Source organism: Cheilinus undulatus, linkage group 15 (assembly GCF_018320785.1).
Source record: "Cheilinus undulatus linkage group 15, ASM1832078v1, whole genome shotgun sequence".
In the NCBI taxonomy this organism is placed as follows: domain Eukaryota; kingdom Metazoa; phylum Chordata; class Actinopteri; order Labriformes; family Labridae; genus Cheilinus; species Cheilinus undulatus.
The window spans coordinates 37,169,881-37,193,887 of NC_054879.1; the positions used below are offsets into that span (position 1 = coordinate 37,169,881).

The 24,007-nt window shown below is 39.9% G+C and overlaps 2 protein-coding genes across 2 annotated transcripts; both read right to left on the minus strand.

Annotated features, from left to right (window-relative positions):
- Positions 1-4,166: 4,166 nt before the first annotated feature.
- On the minus strand, positions 4,167-15,966 carry nxpe3 (neurexophilin and PC-esterase domain family, member 3). Its single transcript, XM_041807343.1, has 6 exons — positions 15,834-15,966; positions 14,909-15,107; positions 8,438-9,219; positions 7,008-7,078; positions 5,523-5,744; positions 4,167-5,280 (listed from the first exon to the last, which is right to left on the minus strand). Exons 2-6 carry the CDS (start codon positions 14,999-15,001, stop codon positions 4,715-4,717), a joined length of 1,734 nt encoding a protein of 577 aa, XP_041663277.1. The 5' UTR covers positions 15,002-15,107; positions 15,834-15,966; the 3' UTR covers positions 4,167-4,714.
- A 1,314-nt stretch (positions 15,967-17,280) lies between these two features.
- Positions 17,281-23,901, minus strand: cep97 (centrosomal protein 97). Its single transcript, XM_041806421.1, has 11 exons — positions 23,793-23,901; positions 23,085-23,227; positions 22,814-22,972; positions 22,610-22,711; positions 22,392-22,505; positions 22,123-22,289; positions 21,872-22,036; positions 21,573-21,751; positions 20,812-21,460; positions 20,599-20,674; positions 17,281-18,343 (listed from the first exon to the last, which is right to left on the minus strand). Exons 1-11 carry the CDS (start codon positions 23,827-23,829, stop codon positions 17,846-17,848), a joined length of 2,289 nt encoding a protein of 762 aa, XP_041662355.1. The 5' UTR covers positions 23,830-23,901; the 3' UTR covers positions 17,281-17,845.
- Between the last annotated feature and the right edge of the window lie 106 nt (positions 23,902-24,007).

Consider the following 24,007-nt stretch of genomic DNA (forward strand, 5'->3'; position numbering starts at 1 on the left):
AAAGAAATGTGTATTTATGACTTTTATATCCAGGGATTACTCAGTTTTCTTTTGCTTTTCTTTATTTTCCTGCAGGAAAATTCCACTTACACTTAGGGACATAATGAAGTTAACATTTATGCTCTGATCCTGTAAGAAAACCTGATGCCCACTTTTTCTAATCGCTTGCAATTGACTGTAAAATATCCAGCAAGGATGAAATTGCATTAACTGTCTTATTGCAAAGGTGGCATCCATCACAATACCACACTTCAAGTCTCTGAGCTCTTCAGGACAACCCATTTTATATCACAAACTTTTGCAAATAGAGACTGCATGGCTAAGTGCTTGATTTTATACACCTGTGAAAATGGGTCTGATTGAAACACCTGAATTCAATCATTAACAGTTGTGACCAAATACTTTTGTCCTTATAGTGTGCCAGCCTTTTTCTTTTCCTTTAGTCTTGTCGAGAAATATGTACACAGTTTTGTATCTTGTCTTTTTCTCAGTTTGAATGCCATTTTTGCGCAAAATTAAATGTGTTAAATTGTCATGAGTACTCAGGGAGCTGGTTAGTCTGGTTTGTACATTATGCTGTAGGATGTTATCAAATTGTCTATGTGGGATGTGAATGCCAAATTTTATTTCTGGAACCAGATCTGCCAGCTCTATATGCCGTGCTAAATAACATCTAAAAAAGACATTTGTTAAAAATGTGTGGCCAAAAATAATAATAATTATTTATTCATGTTAAAAATTTCCCTTCTTTTCCCTCCAAGTTCCCTCAAACCCCCTTGGCGAATCCACAAACTTGGCAAAATAACTAGTGATGGGTCTTTCCTGAACGAGCTGGTTGTAAGAGCCAGCTCTTTTATGTGAACGTTAAGAGCTGGATCATGTTTGGGAGCCGTTTTATATCATTGTTACTATCATTTTTCTAATTCTATAAACTGTGTGTCTGTGTGTTTTTGATTGATTTGGAAGGATGAACGTTTTCCACACTACTCTACTACAGGCACATCATGAATTAGGGACTCATGCTTGATGGTGTAACATTAACCTTTAATATCAGGTATGTCAGCCAGGGAGCAGATTTCATCTGGACTGTAAGATGTTTTGGGGAGACTATACATTTTGAAAAATAATTATAAGATATTTCCTTTAACTTAATATAATGAGCATAATTGGGGTAAAAAACCTGTCCAAATATCAATCATTTGTCATGACATTGCTAAATTTGGCAGTTCAGATGAAGCCAAGCTGGTACCCGAATAAAGATCCGTCTGGGAGCCGAAAGAGCTGACTCTTTTGCTGAGCCAAGCCAAATGATCTGGATCAATGAAAAGAGCCTTTAATTCCTATCACTAAAAATAACATTACAGTAAAAGATGGAGTGCCCTCTTGCGGCGTAATAATTCAGATATGCGCAGTTTGGAAAAAGTACTTATGTGATCAGGTGGGTTTGTTAGTTTGTCAGTTTTTTTGTTTGTTAGCAACATAACTCTAAAATTTATCGACAGATTTGATGAAATTTTCAGGAAATGTCAGAAATGGCATAAGGAAGAACTGATTAGATTTTGGGACTGATCTGGATCACTATCTGGATCCAGAAATTTTTTAAAGGATTCTTTACTTTTGGGAGATAGGGCTAATGGCGGAGGTCTGCGCTGTTACCACTTTACACCAGGAGATGGCGGACATGAGTAACTTCAATCCCAGCAGCATTTTGGGTGTGTTTCTATTCAAAGTTTTGGAGTTTATAGGGTTTGAAAGATGCAAGCCCAGTCGAGGAGACGAGTCGGAGCATAACAGAGAGAAAGACAGCGAATTGTAGCAAGAATACTCACAATGCTGGGAGGGATAGAGGAATATTCACCCTCTGCCATGACTTCCAGTTGTCCAGTGACACCATGGGTGAGACTGTCAGTGTATCTGTTGGGATAGGCAGGCAATGCTTCTATCATGATAGTCCATTTGTAGCAAAGCTCGTTCTGTACCTCACCATGATTCTACCTCACTGGGGAGGGAGTAAATGGTGAACACTGTGGTGGGGTGCTCATGGGGACAGATCTGGGAACAATTAAAAAGGGTTCTTCACTGTTGGGAGATAGGGCTAATGGTAGAGTTCTGTGCCCTCTGAATGCTTTTCTACATATTTTTAAAATTAATGTCATCCATTCAGGTAAGTCTATTTTGTATGATACTGTTGCATTTAAACTTTTTATATCTTTACCTTATAGTTGTACAGCGCCCTTAAGTGTCAAGGTAAGTTTGTTTGTAAGTCGAATTTTGCGTTCCCCTTTATTTAGTGTCACCTCGAATATTGCTTACCTCACAATATTGTAGCATGAAAGTATTTAATGTTTATATGTATAGCTTAAAGAGGCTCTGTGTAAATATAACGTTAAGTATAGTTAAAAGATGTGTCTTGTTGACAGTGTTCTCGCTGAAGCTAAGGTTGAATCAATGTTATGGGGTTATCCAGCAGGTGGAGCTGTTGAGGCAGCTAAAAAAAGAAGAGTTGGCATATAGAGTGTGGCCTGTTTAATGCCAAATGAGATAAATGGTAATTAACTGAAACCAGAACATCCTGGACTGTATTATTCTGTCTTGCACACACTCAAAACTTCAACTATGTTTGCGTTCTTCTTCTTCTCCTTCTAGCATTGTCTTTATCCACTCGGCCTCTCCCAGCTCAGCACACCAAGATGGATCCATTTCTTCAGATTTCCTTTAATCTATGCTCATATTGCACAGTTGGCATGTTGCCTAGCTTGTGAAAGTACATTTAAATTGACTCTTCTAGTCAGTTTCTCTATTAAGACTGTTGTACTTAGTGTATTTAGAAAATCAGCATATTTACAAATGGAGATAAACCACACTTCAACATAAAATGGATGAAATAAACATGACAAAGAACAGCAGAGTTGAGACAGTTTGCCAGTTTACTGACCTGCATCAAGTGCTTAAAAATCAGGAAAAAGCATGATCAAAATGCTCTGGATTAATCCTAATGATTTTCACAAGCCCATTTAGTAATTTCATGTTGTATAAACATCCTGCTCCACCACAGACTTCCAGTTACTGCTTGATTCTAGTTGCAGACATGAACCAACCCTTCTAATAAAGCCATGAGCTGCTTGTTTTAGCAGATATAAAAGCGCACATTTGACTAGCAAAAACCAGCAAACATGACTGATTACAAAAGTTCTCTTAGTGTCTTTATATTCAACCTCTGATCACAATCAGGGATTAACAGAGTTAGACACGAAAATAGGCACATTATCTCTGTATCAAACAGATCAGATGATGCAAATCATCTCCCTCTTCTTCAGTGTTTACCGTCTTCCTGCCATAAAATGTGGTCAACAAACACGCGATGATCATGATTAAGTGTATGTCTATAAAGAGCCTTTATAATAAATTCTCATTAACTAAATAAACTTAAGATGATACATCCAAGCAACGCACACCCACAGCTGCCAACATTTATAACGTTAATGTACATTTAGCAGGTGAAACGCTGAGAGGCTTACACAAGTCAACAGGTTAAACACAGCTGGGACCACGTGGACAGACCTGGAGAAAATACCAGAGCATGTTTCAAGTGATGTCAGAAGATAAAAAAGCTGGAAAATTATCTGAAAAAGTTAAAAATGTTATTTAAACCTGTGATTGCAGGTTTGTCTTTTCCTAGCATACTGTTAAGACACCAGTGAAATAGTTAACTTATCTCTCTCTAGTAACCTCTTTTGATTGTTGTCACATCTCACTATAGGTGAAACCATTAAAACTCCAAAATTCCCCTAAGCCCAAATCTTATGAGGCATTTGGGATTAAATGAGTGAAGAAGCTGCCAAATGTAAAGCAATCTGGATAAAAATGATGCACAAATGCACCCATTTTTATCACTTCTTATAACAGTGAAAATAAGATACAGTGATGTTCATAGTCTATTGTTAAAACACCTTATATAAAGTCTCAAAATTTGAAACAAAGTGTGGATTTTGGAGATTTAGATAAATCCAGAGAACGTGAGCGTGCCTGGTTGTCTGTTTACATCTCAGCCCTGCCATTGACTGGCGACCCGTCCGGGGTGTACCCCACCTCTCGCCCACTGACAGCTGGGATAGGCTCCAGCCTTTACCCCCCCACCCCCGCGACCCCAAATGGGATAAGCGGTATAGAAAATGGATGGATGGAGGATAAATCCAGAAGCTGCATTCTTTTGGCATTTTAAACAGCCTGATGCAACTCAGGAATGGATCTTGTGCTGATCACAAGACCCCCATTTTAACACAACACCCTGAGAAACAAAAAGTCACTGAGTCTTTCGCTTTGGCAAATAAAAGTCCATAAATATGAATTTAAAACTGCAACCTTGAAGGAATACCAAAAGAAAACATTGGCAACTAATGGGAAAATATTGCAATGGCAGATGCATGCACACTTTGGCAACAACCACAGATGGGCAGTAAGAACTGGTGCTTTGAAGTCTTTGGTGCGTTGAAAATAAATCTTGCTTTGTGGGATTAAAATGAAAAACAAAAAGCAGAGACAGAGATCAGTCCTAGAAGACTGGCAAACCTCTCAGAACAGATGGCATTTAAAGGGTTTGTAGCTTTGGAGATCACTGCTATTTCTAACACAGCCTTCCTCTTTGAAAACAGAGGAAGTGATCAGTTAGGAAATCTGTCATGAAACAATCAGGTCCCTCTTACTTATTATACGTCTATGAGTATGGGCTCTTTTTCTTCTCAGGGCAAATGTAAGACAAAAGCACATTGATCATGTTCTTAATAATGGCTGGAGGAGGATGGAGGGCGTGAGGGAGGTGGTGTGCTGCGCTCATTTGCCAGGCATCCACCAGATGTACATCCAGGCCCTTGAACATGGCCCTGAGCACCTGGTCCAGCTGCAGGGAGAACCAGTCACTGTTGTACAAGCTCACCTCCTGATCCAGAGCCTGCAGGTTAGCCGAGCGGATCACGACAACCGTGCCTGGCGCTCGGTCCAGGAGTCGTAAAACAGCACGTCTGATGTGACGGAGACGGCGAATGTACACCTCCACGGGGAAGGTGCTGAAATGGGCCCAAATGCTGAGAACCACCACGGTGTCAGGGCCTCCAGCAAGGCCATCTAGCTCATTTGAGATATACCGCATCTCGCTGGCGATGACGGTGGAGAAGCGGATAGGCGGGCCGTGGCAGCGGTATTTTAAGAGGATATTATGGGTACTGTCCACTGCCATGAAAGGCCCCACGTTTTTAGGACTGTGCAGGTTGAACTCCTTTAATTCTGAAGAGGATGGGAAAGGAAATTACACAAGGGAATTAAAATTAAAGTTTTCACACATCCCCCCCTGTCAATTTTAATAAAGTTTAAGAACAGACTGCTGGTAAAATCTTCATGTTCATGCATGCACCTCACAGCAAGAGACTTTGACAGTCAGATGGTAGGAGGAGGGTCTCAGAAGGCAGAAAATTATGTAACAAAACAATGTAGAAGTAGTGAACAGAGTCTGAAAAAACAACACTCACCTGGCATTAAACTAATGAGGTGCTCAAACCACTGCCTCACTGTGGAGTCTCCGTACATGTTGACCACTTTGTTCCTCAAACACTGCGTCATGGCCGATGAGTCATTGAATTGGCGCACTGGTACGTCACCTAAAGGTCGCCATGAGTCTTCATAATAATACCCAGATGGTGCTAGTTTGGCAGGATCTGGTTTTACACTGCTGCTTTCCACCCCAACTTTATCTGACACAAAAAAGACATTTTTCTAATCAAGTTTATGGAAGGAAGAAATCAAAGCATTATTACAGTGCCTATTGAAAATATTGGATGTTTGTTTTATTGAAATTTGAAATCAATCATGGTCAATATAATTAGGCTTTTTGACAAAAAATACTAAGAAATATCATTGCTGCCATTACACCATGAAGACAAAAGAACACTCCAGTGAACCCAGCTCAGTTAAATCCATCATCAAGAAATGAAAGGAATATGGTAGATGTGTCAATCTTGCCAGATCAGGCCGTCCTCACAAACTGAGGGCCTGTGCAAGAAGGAGACTAGTGAGAGAGGCCACCACAACACCCATGACTACTCTTCAGCAGCTGAACTGGGGGAGATTCTGCATACAACTGTTGCCCGCGTTCTTCACAAGTCTAATCTTTATGGGAGAGTGGCTGCTGTTGAAGAAAACACAAATTAAATCTTGACTAGAGTTCATCAAAAGGAATGTGGGAGACTCCATGGTCAAGTGAAAGAAGGTTCTTTGGTCTGAGAGCAAAATGGTTCTTTTTGGCCATCATACAAGATGCTATGTTTGGCAAAAACACCAAACACTGCACATCACCACAAACACCATCCCCACTGTGAAGCACTATGGTGGCAGCATCATGCTGTGGGTATGCTTCTCAGCAGCCATCCCTGGAAGGCTTTAGTAGGGAAAATGAATGCGGCAATCCTGAAGGACAATCTTATTCAGTCTGCAAGAAAACTATGACTTGGGAGAGGATTTATTTTCCCAACAGAAAATTACTCAAAGCACACAGTGAAAGCTACACAGAAATTATTTAAAGACAACAAGGTGAACATTCTGGAGTGGCCGAGTCAAAGCCCAGACCTCAATCCAATAGAGAATTTGTGGCTGGACTTAAAAAGTGCTCTTCACTCCCAATCTCTGTACAACCTGAAGGGCTCGAGCAGTTTTGCAGAGAAGCATGGAGGGAAATTGTTGTGTCAGGTCACAGGTGCATCGACGAAATACTGACTTGAGGGAAATAATATGCAGTCACTTATTTAACCTTACACATTTTCTTTAATTGACATTACTTTGTAGAAATCGGTTTTCACTCTACCAATGTTTTTTTGGTCATTTTTTTTTTTTACAAAAAAGCCAAAACGTATCGACCATGGTTGATTTATAAAATCAATAAAAGGATAAAACATCAAAGCGGTCAGTCATTTTTAAAGGCACTAGATACTCAAATATGCTATCCGTCAGGTGTATGTTACCTTCCCTGGGAGGCAGTATGTTGATTCTGTCGACTCCTGAAGCATGAATTTGAACTTTGAGGTTTACACCACTGAAATGAAACCAGTAGAATTGATCAGGTTAACAAATATTCTCCATATTTTGGTACTGTCAACAAACCCAATGGGAAAAAACCCTGTCCTATTCTTTTGTTAACTCCCAAATACCTGCACAGGTTATGATATCCCCCTAGATTTTACACATAAATGTATAATCTGTACTCAGGGGGGGCCTGGGTTGTCATCATAAGGAGTGTTCTGGTTCTATAATTGTAGTCTGAGCTGTAATGAACAATGATTCAACAGCAGGCTTTGCTCTATAGGAGAAAGCGTCCATGTGAGAAGCACAAATAAGGCAGAACATTAACCTCACTTATGTTATACCACATCCTATCAGCGGTACTTTAACAATGATTTATCAATCTATAAAAACCAATGTCTTTATAAAAGTAAGGCAAACAATTTAATATTGATCAAATATTTAAACTTGAGTCTACTTGACGCTGTACTATTACAGCCCATTAGTGTTTATATAGGCTACACTGAAATGCATCATATATAATTGATCCAACTTCCATCAAAGCAACAAACATTTTAAATGTAGATTTCTTCTTCTCTTAAGGATGGATCTGATAAATCATGCATGCTTACTTTTTGCAAATCTGCATCATGATGTTGTTATTTCACCAAACTTAATCCCTGTTATTTGTGAGCAAATCACAAGAAAATCTGTTTATTTTTCAGGCCAGTACCTCTGAAGTGAGCGAGAGTGAAGCCTCTGTGTTGCTTATATTCTGCTGTTGAACTGAGACTAATGAATGCATACTACTCCTGAAAAGAAATTAAAGCATTATTTATTTATTTTATCCTCATCATGTACTAAATTAACAACGTACTTGACACTGATCAGGATACAATTAACTATTTAGAACAATATTGCCTCAAAATAACTTCAGATAATTGTTTTATTCTTGACTTATAATGATAACTATTAAAAGGACCTGTTCAAGCCCATGCTGAGTGATTTACCTGCATAGACCATACAGCATGCAGCGTCTGTTTACCACGGTGAAGTAAAAAAGTCAGCAGGTTGGGATGTAAAGAAAAACTTTTAAGGACTAGGAAACATCCTCCTCTGTCTTCACTACTCTATCTGTATGTCACCAGGGTTGGGTTTCATTTGTTTTTTTCTGCTACTGGTGCAAAAATTGATACTTTTAAAAAGATTTCAGTGCCTAAACGGTTTCTAAATCAATACTTTTAAAAGAAAAAAGTGTTTTAAAAGTTGACAGATGGATAAAAGTTGTACCGTATCGTTAATGGTTCATTAAATTTAATCAACCAAGATTGTATCATTTTAACACATGTGGTATGGAAAAAGTACCAAAACTTTTAAGAGTCTTAGTACGGACCTCTGGAAGAGCAGTGCTTCTCTGTTGGTGATGAGGTGTTTCAGGTAGCCTCCTTTGGCATGGTTGATTCTGGTGTCACAGCTGAGCATCTTCGGCTTGTAGCAGTACCAGGGCTCTCCTGTGTATAGGTCTGTGTAGTTGCACAGAGGCTGCTGGTCTGGAGGCAGACACATGTTGCACAAAGTAGTTTCAGACAGAAAGCCCAGGCGAAACAGGCTCTTAAAAAACACCCGATCTGGCCGTTCCTCTCTCAACCGCCGCAGCACAGCCACAGCCTCGCTGGAATGCACCAGTGTAATCTCTACCTGTGCAGACCCAACCCACAGGAGTGGGAACAAAGCAGAATAAAATCCATTTCTGTGGTCCAGCACCTGCCCTGCTACACTTGCTCCCAGCTCTGGGTTGTGCAGTCTAGCCAAAAGAAAATCCCCTCCGTAGTGCTTTGGTCGACCCTGGAAGTCGTGCATTTGGACGAGGACCTCCAGCTGGTCTCCCACATGCCACGCCCTTCCCTCTTTGGTGGGAAGGATGGCGAACAGGCTGTGCACAGCGTTACTCGTCTGTCGCAGGGCAGGTGGTGCAGAGCGAGGTGGAGGTCTGGGCCAGGCGATGGAGTCCAAAAGGTAGCGCTCTTCCAGTTCATCTTCAGGGGAGGGTTTCTGGCCCAAGCGGGCACAGAAGGTATGGTTGTGGTGAAACGTGGGGAGATTCACTGGGATGAAGGACGATTGGATCCTGCTCTGGAGCTGGTAGAGGGCGGAAACAGTGTGGCAGTTCCAGTTCTGAAAAGAGAAGAAGGAGAGTTCAGTGTTGCTCCTTAGATGGGACGATCAACCTTACCTTAAACAAAGAATGCTATTAGCACATTTTTACCCAGTAAACCAATTTGTTACTGATATCATGCCAAATCATGACAACTGTCATCTCAGGTCTAGACTTTACTCTCTTATTACACCACATTCCAAATTATCATGCAAATTGGATTTTAGCATCATAAACTTTCAATTTTTTGTTTTTCAATCAAACTCATGGATGATATTGTGTCTCAGAGCTATTTGGATCACTGAAATCAGTCTCAGACACCTGTGATAATTAGTTTGCCAGGTGAGCCCAATTAAAGGAAAACTACTGAATAAGGACGTTCCACATTATTAAGCAGGCCACAGGTTTCAGCAATATGGGAAAGGAAAAAGGAGCTGTCAGCTGCAAAAAAAGCGTCAAATAGTACAGTGCCTTGGACAAGGTATGAAAACATTGAATATGTCACAGAAACTTAAGCGTGGTCACGTATGAGGAAGGTTTCTGGTGGGCAAATTCATCAGATTAAGAAAGCAGCTGCTAAAATACCATTACAAAGCAGCAAACAGGTATTTGAAGCTGCTGGTGCCTCTGGAGTCCCACAAACCTCAAACTGTAGGATCCTCCAGAGGCTTGCAGTGGTGTATAAACCTACTATTCAGCCCCCCCAACCAATGCTCACAAGCAAAAACCAGAAATACATGAAGACTCATTTTCAAACAGTTGTGTTCACTGATGAGTGCCATGCAACCCTGGATGGTCCAGATGGAGGAGTAGTGTATGGTTGGTGGATGGCCACCATGTCCAAAAAAGTCTGCAACGTCAGCAAGGAGCTGGTGGAGTCATTTTTCGGGCCGGAATCATGAGGAGAGAGTTGGTCGGCCCCTTTAGGGTCCCTGAAGGTGTGAAAATGACCTTGGCAGAGTATATAGAGTTTCTGACTGACCACTGTCTTCCATGGTACAAAAAGAAGAACCGTGCCTTTTGTACCAACATTTTCTTCATGCATGACAATGCACCATCTCATGCTGCAATGAATACCTCTGTGTCATTGGCTGCTATGGGCTGACCTAAACCCCACTGAGAACCTTCGGAGCATCCTCAAGCAAAAGATCTATGAGGGTGGGAGGCAGTTCACATCAAAATAGCAGCTCTGGGAGGCGTTCTGACATCTTGCAAAGAAATTCAATTAGAAACTTTTCAAAAACTCACAAGTTCAATGGATGCAAGAATTTTGAAGATGATACCAAAGAAGAGGTCCCATGTTAACATGTAACTTGGCCGGTTAAGATGTTTTTGATTGAAATAACTTTTGATTTCAGAAAATATGACCTCCTAATGCTGCAAATTGAACAATTATCATTTTCAGTTCTTTACAACCTATCGAATGTTAAAAAAACTCTGTTGTGCATAATGATTTTGAATAGTGCATTTTGAGTTTTTTTTCCATTTGGGAGGTTTGTTCAATAAAATTTGAATTATGCCCTAACAGTTGATGACTTGAAAATTATACTGGCTGTCATTTGCATTGACTATTTAGGAAAATCTAAGAAAAAAATCATTTGCATAATAATTCGGAACGCGGTGTAAATTTAAGGAGCAGTGTTGTAACATTGCTTGTAACTTATAACAGAAAGACAGAACATTTACAGCACAAAATGAATACAAATTCCACTACATGACTACTCAGCACAAATCAAAGAAGTAATCATCTCTGAGATGATTCATTTTTATGTATTAGAGCAGTTCAGATATTTGGAATACAGATCTTTCCTAAGCTAGAGCATGCTGTTAAGGCTAATTATGAACCTTTTCTAAAAGATTAAATAAAAGATGTATGTCACTGCCTGTATCAGCTATGGGGAGGATTAATAATAAAATGTGTAAAGCAGTGCTATAAGAGACATTTACAGAGGGTTCCATAGAATTAAACCAGTTTAATAACTTGTATTTCTTGTAAACAACCCCAAGAGACTCTGTCCTGTTAAAATGATTAATGCTTCCTTGCATTACCATCATTTCAACAATTTTCTACAGCCTCTTGCTGCCAATATTATCTGTACTCCTGTACCCTAGGATGGTGGTTGTGATATGCCACTGTAGGAGCATCTCTCTTGCCATTATTAGGAAGTATTGAGTGAAACATTCCAGAAAGCCTGTGATGTTATTTGAGTGACTTTATATCATGTTCTACAAGTGAATACTGTCAGAAGAGCCCATCCCTGGATAGACTCTAACAGCAGTCTAGTTTATGGTTTATACCAGTGTTTCCCAACCATTCCTCCCCCCCAATGTTTCTAAGAAAAGCAGCGCCCCCGCAGGACCCAAGTGAGAAGGAAAGTGACACACTGCCATCAAAAATCAACAGACTTTAATTGTTTCAGTGATAAAACCCTAAAAGAGGCCTATGCATTCGTTTCTTATCAAAAGACCATTGTATAAACTTAATAACCGCTATATTATGGTTTTAGTCAATATTTGCAAATCTAATTTTGGCAGCCTCAGAACAGAGGCTCACACCCTCTCTAAGATCCTTGGAGGCCCCCCTGGGGGGTCCCAGACCCCAGGGTGGGAACCAAGGGTTTATACTGTAGCTCTGCAGCCTGATAATCAAGATATAAACTTTACAACAGTTTACTTAAAAGAGAAAAGAGGAATCTGGATAGAGGCATATCACTGTTTAAAAAAAACATTCTGTGAAACATACCTTTGTCAGAGACAGTCCTCTCTTCCAGTGTGACCAGAAGTATTTGGGACAAAAGGGAACCAGTAATACAGCTTCCTTTTTGTTTTCATCATTGATGGCTTTTAAAAAACGTAACTTAATAAGGGAGTACTTGAATTTCACAACGAATGCTGACTAAACAATAATCTACCATGAGCAAGAATTTGGAAACAGTTGTAAGGACTAACTTCTTTCAAACAGGCAGAAATCTCAAGCAGAATCAGACTTCTAGGTGGACAGCTTTATGCTGTGACCAGATGGGGGGAGAAAAATCTACAATATAGGACTGTGGGTGCTATTCTAGTGTGGAAATGACTGTTTTCATTATGCAGTCAGCTAGATAACAAGCCTACAATTACCTCCTTGTGTTTGTCTGTTCAAACAACCAAGCTTTATGGTTAATGTATCTGTCTCTCTCCCTCTCATCTGGTCTTGATCTAAATTGTTCTTTCCAGACGAAAGAAAAGGCCTCTGACTGTCTTTGCTTCTTCTTCTTTGTGAATAACATACTTTAGATCTGCTCTTGTGAGTCAGTGTTTTCTGCTCCTTTCCAGGTCTTTGTGACCAGGTGAAAGGCACTGAAATCCCTTGTATTGTTCGGTTGATTATGCTTTCCATCCATGCTTTTTTTTTCAAGCCTGCACACCTCAGTATTAGTCTATTCTGTTCAAGCAATATCTGCCCAGGAAAAGCATCCACTCTTCTGTTGCATCTTTGAAGCTCCCTCCATTTTTCTCATCAACTGGGAGTCAATCCTACAGGAGTCAACAGTCTACAGTTACTGGAAATGCTGTTGTTCACTTAAAACTACTGTAGCAAAATTTGATTTTGGTATTGGGATGTACTGATAAAATGGACTGAATGCAGAACAGTCCAGCATCTCCCACTTAGTTTCCCATTAGACTCAAATGAAGGGTGAAGATCAGGGATGGCCTTGCCTGGAAACAGACTAGGCACATTTTTCAAGCCCAACTGTTTAAACAAACGAAATGCCTAGCAAAGACCATATAAATCAAACGAACTATAAACACTGCTTGTGTGCTGACAATGATTTAGCAAGATCAGAGAGAACACAAGGAACCACATGTTACAGTCCAATAAAGGGGAATAGCACAAACACACAGGTAGGACAGGCGTTTTTGGACCAAAACATTAGCTGTTTTGAGGTCAGTTTACAATAATACAACAGTTTCATCAAAATACATACCTATGTAAAAGCACTGAGTGCATGTACACAAGGTCACCAGAACATGAAAAAGCACCTGTCAAGCAAATGTGTATAACTGTAGTCGTTATGGAAAAGGCCAGGCACATGGTACAAATATATTGAATAGCTCCCCAGTGAATGGTCTATGTGGAAAAATTCCTTCTTAACAACTTCCACAATAGCAGCTACCTCTTTTTTTCAGTGTAAACCCTCCTCCACCCCAGCCACCTCATTCAGTTCCTCAGCATGTAGTCCAGATGCTCACAGGTCATCCATTCATCTCACCCTGCATACCTCAGTCTTCTGCCACCTCATTGGTTTCCTGGTCCAGCTTCTCAGAAGTCTACTCCTCATCTGATCCTGTATCTAATTCCTGCCTCACAACTCCTTCAGGTACATGAATTCATCACAACAGAGTCTAATGGCCAAAGACATTGCACATTTCTCTTTCATTAAAATTTGTAAAATACAATATTGTTCAATCACATTAAGTCTCTCCTGATTGAACTGTTTTGTTACGCTTTTTTAAAAACCAATTTTCTGGATTAAAATTCTTTTTTTTTTAAGAATTTGCCCAACATCAGTAACGAGAGTTCTGTCATCACTTTAAAGCATCTTCACATTCAGACAGTAGTGTTGCTACTGGAAATGGACACACACTCTTAAGAATTTTACAATAAATATGCAATCACAACACAGCACTGTCTTCATGATGGTAATCAAAGCAATACTGTGGTTATTTTTAATACCCTCATATTCAGTATTACTGCCCATTCTTACTATCAGTTTTCTTTTTAAATTGCATTCATATTCCTTCAATATTGGAAGAAATGTGGATGTCAAAATACAAATCTTTTTCATATTATTTGGAAATACCAAAAATACAGAAATATCTGAAAGAAATACATACAGCAATACAAAACAATTTTAAGGCCAAAATACCCTTGATTTCAAATCATATATCTTAATAGTATCTCCCCTGAAAACAAAGTGGTATCTCCCCTGAAAACAAAGTAATTGATAATTACTTATTAGCAATATTGCTGACAGCAGGTAAGAAGGCCCTTACTAAACTATGGATGACACCAGTTTAATCTACAATAATTAACTGGATAGATGTGCCTGTGGAGATTTTTAAGACTGGAGAAATTCAGATTACATTGTGCGAAGTGGATGCTATATGTCATTTTGATTGACCCTAATAGCCAATAGTTGGGTGGCCCTTCCAGCATATGCCCAGATTCTGGACTAGGTCTGTCCCTGGCCGTAACAATAGACATTGCTTCAAATATGGGTAGTGACAGATGTTGAAGATTAGATATTAGATGCAATATAACCCCAGTATTATATATAGCATCTTTAAAATCAACATGAGTCTCAAGCTGTGTCACAAATTCAGAAAGTGACCAAATGTGCAGCAATCTCCATTCCACTACTCTGCTACTGACATTGACAATGACCAGTGAGGCATCCGTCCAAGACATTTTGCTGCCAAAGTAGAGTGAATTTTGTCCCATAAGGAAAAAAATAATGGAGTTATGGCCAAACTGAATTTCATTTTCTGAAAAAAATTCTTCAAGGTGTCCTTGAGACATTATAGCAACCTTATACATCAACTCATTTCCTAAGAGGTCCTGCACAATAACTCCTTTGTATAAATAAAGATAGCACCACAGTTGAAGAGGGTAGTTGTGTAAAAACTGCCCTTTCAAAGCAACACTAAAAACATCTCTTTCCTCACCTCTACAGTGTGTATGTTGCGCAGCAGGAAGATGAGACCAGACAAGGCCAGGAAGAGGAAGATGAGGGCATAATTGGAAAGATGTCGGCACATGGTGACCTCTTTCTGTCTCCCATGATCAGACCCTGTCTGTCTGTGAATTCACCACGGTGATGATGGCATCATTTCTTCTTCAGGGCATAATGCTGCTGAATAAATGCTGCCAAAGAATCAACACAGAAAAATGACACTTTTAAAATCACATATTGGACATACATAAACCTAAAAATAAAGGATAACACCTATGTTAAGAATGAGGTTTGGGCCCCAAATTCTTTTCTATTATCAGATATTTTTGCCCCCTAAAAATGTTATGTGCACACTTTGACATTTATTAAGACTGGGTATGGGTATGGAATTATTTGTACAAAAAGGAAATGAGCCATAAACATTTTTATTTATGACCTGAAATTGTAATGTCTATTTTATCTTTCGTTATGACTGCCATTTAGTTAACCGCTACAACATATATCCTAAACATGCAAAATATTGCCCACTTTCTTGATTTTAAATTAAACTGTTTTTGGATCATTGTACAATTAACAGGTAACTAAATAAACCGAATGCATTTCTTTAAATATAGCGCCCAAGTGTCCATCGTATAGATGCGTAATCTTCATATTCTCTATACGTTTACGTAGTCAGACCAACCTTGTATCTCGAGACGTCACGTAAATAACGGTCTGACTTAACGGTGAGTGGCTATCTAAAATTCCTAACGACAACTATTAAGCCTAAGCAGACAATAAAGACAAGATAAAAAGATATTAATACTCAAACCGAGGGTGGAAATTTCTGTACATCCCTTCAACATTTTGTACAAACATAATGTACTCCATGTTTGCTAATGTAGGTGATTCCAGCGTTTAAGCCCTGCAATACTTACATTGCGGCGATGGGTTAGCATGATGTGGAATCGTTAGACAGCCAGGGGAGGAGGCAGACGAGTCTGGCCGGCGGAGAGCAGACATCGGCGGTTTGACTGGCACATCAGAGGCGGTGTAGTAAACAGGACGAGCCTCCCGGATCTACAAAGCTCTCGGTAATGATGAGAGGGGTAAAATATCACAAGGGTGGGGGTGGGCTTGTAGGTTGAACAGCATCGTTGCGTCCTCTTGTGGCCAGCTTTTTATGAATAAGGACCCTGGTGACACTACGAAAGTCTTTCTTAAGATACCATTCATCAAAAATAAAATTGAATTTAAAAAGTTTAATTTTTAATGTATCTTCCTGTCTTTTTCTGTTTTATATATATTCCTGTGTTAAAACGAGATTTAATGTGCCTTGAAATAATTTCAGTTTTCTTTTTTTCACAAAATGCATGGCTTACATTCACACAGTAGAAATTGTGAAATCAACCAGGTCTGTCCACAGAATTTGCTGGGTCCCAGAAAAACCCAAATAACGGGTCCTACCCAGTTGTAGTTTGTACGATTGTATCGGTGTTTGATCAGTAGCATTGGTGCTAGTCAATTTTGCGCACTATTCATTTTTGCCGCGCTTTAACCGCTTTTCACCAACCTTTTCTGGCCATTTTTGCTCCTATGTTTCAAATTTTGCCACTTTTTAATCCTATTTCACCACATTTTCTGCCAAATTCTGTCCCCTTATAGCCATTTTGTCACATTTTGAACTCTTTCCCCCACTTTGTATCTAAGTCTTTATACCACTTTAAAAAATATATATACCTTTTGCTTTGATAAGGGTTGTTATTTTTCAGGTAAAAAAAAATATGGTTATCACAGCTTAACTTTCAGATTGACCATGATTTAACTGGCCTCCATGGGTCCCCATTTTGGCTGAGCCCTAGAAAGCTCTCCCCTTTATGAACCTTTAATTACAAATATATATCCGTTGTAGGCAAAACTTAAAAACTCCTTTTTTAAAAACGAATTATTAAAAAAAAATAATTTTCTACTTGCTTGCAACAATCAAATCTAACAAGCATTTAGCACTTGTTTGTGAAATTGGCTAAAATTAATCTCTTTAAGAGCTTGAAAAACAAACAAGATCATGGGCAGCACAATTTTAACTATCTAAGCATAATTATTATACATGAATGCTCTGCTGTCGCAGGGTAGGTGTCAGACAAAGGTATCAACTGCACCAAAACATTCCTATTTTCCACAATATTGTAATTCTTCTTTGCTAAAGAAAACATATGATGTGATATTTAGCTTGAAAGAACTACTTACACATGTACAGGACAATATCAGGAAAGAGATAAGTTACAACGTTGTCCATAGGGGTCGCCAAAATCAACATCCCCAAAATACTCTTTACAGGACCTTTAACTGAAATAATCCAAATTGTACTAAGAAACCAAACAATAGTTAGAAAATAATAAAGGAGGATTTATTTACATTTTTAAAATACTGCTACAACATTTTTAGATGATGTGATGTTTAGTTATAAAAACAGCTATTAACTCTACTTGGTAATCGATTAAATATTTGTTGTGGATTAATTTATATTATACATCATCTTATTTATTTTCACTTATACCTTGTATAATTTGGATATTGGTGAAGTATATAGGTCAAACCCTGTCTGGTCCTTTAAACTGTAGACATACTAACCTTCTATTTTAAGTTGCTAGAAGCTTCCTAAACTACATCACAATTATCTTTACACAGAGAGAAAAATTTCCACTGAATAACACACCAGATCCAAGTTTTAGAAACACTTGAATGACATTCACAGTATGTTACAGTCTTCCAAGTCGGCACTGGGTTCAGTCTTTCATAACAATGGAAAATAAGTGCACTACAATTTGCAATCTAGGTCAGACAAGTCCAGCTGTGTCTTGAAAAAGGACCTCCACATCTGGATCCTACAGGCACTGCCAAATTTACACACACTCAGTGGTTCTGTACAAGCGCCATTAGATGTAGTCTCTCAAACAGGGCCAGGAGGAGTGCTTCCTTCCCCACTTAGCTCCTCTGATTTATGGTCTCCTGCCTTCTTCAGGGGCGAATTGGACTGCGTGGCTTTACTTGGTGAAACTGGCAAGGAGGGCTGTGGTGTATCTGTTCTATCACTGGCAACCTCTTCAGCCTCTTGCTCCCTCTGCTGTACAGAGGAGAGGTACTGCTCCAAGAGGCTGCAGTCTGCGCTGTCCGCAGCAACCGGACTCAGTGCTCGAACTGTCTTCAGAGAGTCTGTGGTCCCGCTGCTCAGGAAGCTGTCGTCTTGTGCTGCCTGGTGGTCACCTGTGGATGGGAAGCCTGAGTCTGGGAAGGAGACATCTGTGCTAGGGGTGTTCTTGGTGCTGGATTCAACGGGCGGGGCAGCCTCAGGGAGTCCAGGAGCTGAGACCTGAGCTGGTGTAACAGTCTGAGTTATGGTGGCCAGCTGCTGCTCCACAGACTGTTTCCACTGCTGCATAGACTGGAGCTGTGAGGAGAACACAAGAAAGTGTTAAATTAATAGGGTAGCAATACTGTGACATTTTTAGGTGTTTCATCTCAAGAAAGTCCTTTTAACAGACAGATGGTAATGTCAGGCTATTGGTTAGCCAATCACTTTGCCCTGTCTGAAATATCCCAAAAACTATCTATCTATATATATATATATATATATATATATAGATATATCTATATATATATATATAGATATATCTATATATATATATAAAAAACTCTATATGCTATAATCCCTTAACATATCCTGTAGCCTCCATTGCAGTTTTCTAGTTTTCTTTTATACGAAACAGAAATATCATTTTGAAAAGGCTCTCCATTTTCCAGCTGCTCTTGTAAGCAGGACGTTCTGTGCTTAATGAGATAATACATGAGAAAATCAAGGCTGGAGGCGCTAAATTTGTCCGTCAAAAATGTATTATTCTCAGCAGATATCTTTATTGTAACAAGACTATGCTAGCAAGGCATTTTTGTGTTCACATGTGCTGTGAAATTTCGCTGCCACACCATGATGAGGTTGACAGGTTATTATCATGATGATCAATGAAAAAAAAAAAGGTAACGTAATAATTTCCAAACTTAATGGCATGACATAACCTATCATAATTGGCGTTTTTAACCTTTCAAAATTGCATAACAATTTATTGAAAGTGGGTAAAAAAGACTCTTTAATGGAAGACATGGGCTGAGGTGGGAATATTTTTTATTGAAGAAGTTTTCAAGTGCGATAATTTTATGTCTTTTGAACAGGTGATGTCCTTACAAAAGAAACTCCCTATAATATCTCGCACAGTGATACTGGAGCTTTTTCAGGGCAGTCAGTTGGTTAGGGGCAGGGCATCTAAATTTTACAGTCTTATGAGACAATATCATCCACCAAAACTTGAAGGTCTCAAGAGAGCATGGGAAGGTGATCTTGGAGGGGAGATAGCTGTAGACATGTGGAAGGAAGTTGTTGGGTCCTGGTGTAAGGCATCACAGGAGGTACAGACTAGACTGATTACATATAGGATCATTCATAGAAGCTATTGGACTCCTTGTAAGATGACCAAACTTAAATTAAAGGAATCTGATATGTGTTGGAGATGTGATAAAAACAGAGGTAGACTTATACATATGTTATATGAATGCCAAATGACACAGAATTAATGGGAGAACATAATTTTATTCCTAAGCAAAATAATCAGAACAAACGTGGTTCAGAGCCCTGCACTTTGCATATTGGGTATAATTACAGAAGGGGTGGATTTATCGACTCAACAGACTATATGGTGCAGACTGGCTCTTACCACAGATTTAGGATTATCCTTAGACACTGGAAAATGAAAAATGTCATTCCATTTAGTGAGTGGCTGGCAGAAATAACCAAAAAGCTAACTACAAGCAATTAATTTTTAAATTGAACAACAGATGAGGTATTCTGGAAAATATGGGGCCCTTTTATGAATACAGTACTCAGTGGCTAAGAGGAAGTGGATGTTCTTATCATATGTATAAATAGATAGGCTGCCAATGCTTACCCTGTGAATGTTTCTACTAATTTACTATTGTAAATTACTATTGTATTGTGGAGCTCAGAGAGAAGGCTGTTTGCTTTGCCTATCTGCAACATCTGTTCGTCTATTATACATCAAAATGACCTCAAAATAAATAACCTTCTGATTTTTCTCTAAAGTCACGAAGTTACTCTCTTGACCACTAAACAGTCACAGAATTACTCTCATGATCACTCGACAGTAGGAATGGGCGTTAATACATTAATACCGTATTCTGGGGTATTAAAAAATAGCCACAGCATTGCTTTAAATACTGTCATTAAGATGGTGCTGTGTGGTGTGGAGTGAATAAATTCCCCTGGAATATGTGTCCATTTCCACCTGCAGCACCACTGACTGAGTGTGAAGATGCTTTAGTGATGACATAACTCCTGTTAATACTAGCGCATTAATACTCCTGCGTAACGGTCCACTCTCAAGTCAAACTGATAAACGTCTACAGCTGGTTGTAACGGAAACCACAGCAAAGTGAGTTTGAAAACACTTTAATTCCTCTTTCTGGGTGTAGATCAGTGATGAGAAGTGAAAAGGTTTATTAATATCCACAGGTGCTGCATCCTTTTATAAGCTTCCTGTAAAAAAATAACTTGTGGATGGAGCTCACCATCAAAGCACAACGCTCTGAGAGCAAAATAGCATAATACAAATAATGGCTGAATGAAGCAGAACTGACCTGTTTCCACAGAAACTTTAAAGCTTCCTCCTGAACCAGCCTCTGTAACCGCTCCTCTTCATACTGCTGCTGCACTCTGCAAAACAATCATGCAATGAACAGTTATTAAATCTACATACTGGATAATTTATGATTAATACCTACAACTATTTCTAATATTTCTTAAGTGAAAATATTCTCACACCAAAGGTGGAATACAAATAAAGTCATTACCTGTCCAGTTTTCCAGACAAAAAAAGAATGTGCTCTTGCATCCTGCGCAGGCGGATTTCACTGCGCACTTCTTTAGCCACAGGGTGACAACAGCGAGTGTGCAGCCCCCTCCACCATGATTGAATTTTAATTGCTGCCTTTTCTGCTTCAGTCGTAGCTGACTTACTTGCACATATGTTAACTTCTTCCAGCTTGGGGGCTTCTTTTGTCTCCTCTCTACCAAAATTAGAGGAAATTTCCACATCATTTTGTGGTGTGCTAATTCTCAGAGCAAGTGTTCCAGATGTAGTGGCCCCACCAGATATAACCTCTTTTTCAGAGCCTCTCTCTTGCTTGTCCACTGGTGACTGATGTGTCTTGTTTAGGTTGTGCTTTTTCTGCTGTGCTGGCCGCTTCGGAGCCAGGGAATCAAGTTCAAATGTCTCTGTCTCATCCTCACTGTCAGAGTGGGTCGTCTGTGGGTCCAGATCAGATGTGAAGGGGAGAAAGGTGGATTCTGAGGAAAGCATGCTGCCATTTAGTTTGTCCTCATCTGTCAGCACATCCTCTAAATACATGTGCTCCTCTCCAGGCCTTGGGCTGCGAACGACTGGCATTGATGTATGGGAGGAATCACAACTAACCCAAGTGTTAAACTGCACAACTGGCTCTGTACAAAAGCAGAAAAGCTTAACAGTTAGGACTATGAAAAGAAATCCCCGCACACAGACTTTTGCTTAAGAAATTAAACAGAAAACACAGTGACTAAGCAGCTATCATACCTGTTTCCCGTACTGATGGCGCAGCAGCTGGTGCAGGTGAACTGATCCTCTTTAGCTCTCTTGCTCCCCCCTGTGGTCCTTCATGTGAAGGACTTTGCCTCTCCACATCTAGCTGAGTTGGGCGGGGAGGGCTCGGACATCCGCCAGTGGTCTCCTCTAATAGTTGCATCTGGTGAAACCTGGGGGATGAAAATGTCCATTGAACCTGAGTTCAGTTATTAAGATCTGATGCTTGCCAGTAAAGTCTGTTTTTTTGTACTTTATGTTATGTCATAGTGCTGCCTGATGTATAGTTATACCTTTGCTTACTGAGGATCTTCTCCAGTTTGGCATCTTCTGCCGTCTCAAGGGCTGGTGATGATGTCAGTGGGCAAACAGTGGCTAGATACTGAACCAACTGAACATGCTGACCAGGTCGATATGATCGCCCTTTACCTTGACTGTAGAGCCACTCTGCTTTAAGACTGTAATAATGGCAATGCATAAGAGAATCAACCGTTATGGTATTATGCTTTCAGTACTCATATTTACAGCTTAGAAATACACTCACCCTTCTTTCTGTGATACTACATAGCCATCCAGGACCTTGAGGCTCAAGCACCAACTCATGATATAAGGCCGATAGTCAAATCCCGGCAATGAGGGAGTTGACATAATACAAGGGTTGCTCATAATGGACAGCTGCTCCAAGTCATGGAGAGGTGCAAGGTATGACACCTGTGGAGTCATCAGAAGTAAGCCAGTCAATCAATAAAGAGCCTTTGTATCATTTAAATAGAGATCAGGGTCACTTTAACACGCAAAGGTAAGGGTGATTACCTCATTGAGATCCCTAATTTCGTTCTCTGCCAGGGAGAGGATGGATAAATGAGCAGGGAGGTGAGCAGGAACAGTGCGGAGAGTTGTAATGCTGTTTCCATGCAGTAAGAGTGTCTGCAAAATTGATAGGAAGTTGAAACAAAAATTCATGAAAGACATCCATTATCTTAATAGTCTCTTAGCTTTATTACCTTTACCCCAGAGGCCCCAGCACTCACCTTTAATGCCACCAGTTTAGTGAGGTCACCAATAGTGGATATGTTATTATCAGACAAATCCAGATGTTGAAGGGAAACACAGTTGTTGAGTTGCTCAATGACCTGTAATAAAAACGCACAGTCGATAAAACATGAAACAACAGTGCCATCGCATTTATGCCCATCCATGATGTATAGCATGTTCATAGGCTGTTAGAAAGTCACCTTAATATTGTTCCCAGAGAGATTGAGCCATTCCAATTGTGGCAGATCCCTTAGCCCTTCAATGTAACCAATACTGTTGTTAGGAAGATTGAGGACTCTCAACTCTGTTAACCGTGACACACCCATCATCCTCACCAAACGATTATTGGCAACTGATAGCTACAGAGGACAAGAAAAGAAAGCATTAATTAAAGGAAATGTTCAGCAATTGTAAGTGACTGGGATTTAAGCCTGCAAATGCAAGCAACAAGGTTTCAAACGGTTTAACTACCTGCTTAAGGCCTGGGCTCCGCTCCAAATGGTCCAGTTTCATTATGTGATTACGGTCAAGGATGAGGGTATGAGTGTCCTCAGAGCACATGAAACTAGGATCCAGCTTTTGCATACCCCGGGCTGAAAGATCCATCACAGGACCTTGTGGAGGTAAAAGCATGTGGAGATGAAACACACTACAACTTCACAGTTGACATTTTTCGACTCACCATGGTAACATCCAACAAAAGACGTTATAGCTATCTGGGACATGTAAGGATCTACTGCACAAATCTGGTTTGATCCGTCTTTCATAGTTCTCATATTCATACGGCAATGCATTCTTAACAAAAAACTCAGCCTTCGCCATATAAGGCATCACTCTTTCCTAACAGTGTTCACTGGCTTAAGATACACACTGGTTGAATTGTTCACAGGTCATTACTGCTAACACTATTAGCTCCAATGGCACGCAATATGCCCAACATATCAGGGGTAGTACTGACAGAAAAACAGTTTGTGGAACAATCTGAAAGACTGACCCTAGAGGAGTTTTAGACCTGACTCCTGTGACACTCTTGATGTTAATAATGTAAGCTAACGGCAGCACTCTGAGATGATGCATGCTAAGTTAGCTAACACTAAACTAGTAATGAACACACCCCCACAGCAAAAAACCAATCACCGTCTATAACCACGCGACCATCACAACAGCTGAGCTACGTACCTGCATTTTGATCAGACAGTAAATCTGATACACCCATCCTGTCGGCTACACAGAATGTTAGCTCCAACTCTGTTAGCTGCAGGTTATAGTGTGAAAGAGATGGAGCGTCGGTCGCTTGTCAAACGGCTGAACCGAGAAGTTTCTGGGAAATGTAGTTCGAACAGTCAGATTCGCCGTTTACGTTATAACATCCACAGGAGTAGAAAAACTACAAC

Excerpts from the sequence above, each read along its gene's own strand:
- nxpe3 (XM_041807343.1), bottom strand. The coding sequence starts at position 15,001 with ATGTGCCGACATCTTTCCAATTATGCCCTCATCTTCCTCTTCCTGGCC. Across the intron at positions 9,220-14,908 it reads GCAACATACACACTGTAGAG|AACTGGAACTGCCACACTGT; the intron begins GTGAGGAAAGAG and ends TTCTCTTTTCAG. Across the intron at positions 7,079-8,437 it reads GAAGCACTGCTCTTCCAGAG|TGGTGTAAACCTCAAAGTTC; the intron begins GTCCGTACTAAG and ends GTTTCATTTCAG.
- cep97 (XM_041806421.1), bottom strand. The coding sequence starts at position 23,829 with ATGGGTGTATCAGATTTACTGTCTGATCAAAATGCAG. Across the intron at positions 22,290-22,391 it reads AAATTAGGGATCTCAATGAG|GTGTCATACCTTGCACCTCT; the intron begins GTAATCACCCTT and ends ATGACTCCACAG. Across the intron at positions 20,675-20,811 it reads TTGTCTGGAAAACTGGACAG|AGTGCAGCAGCAGTATGAAG; the intron begins GTAATGACTTTA and ends ATTGTTTTGCAG.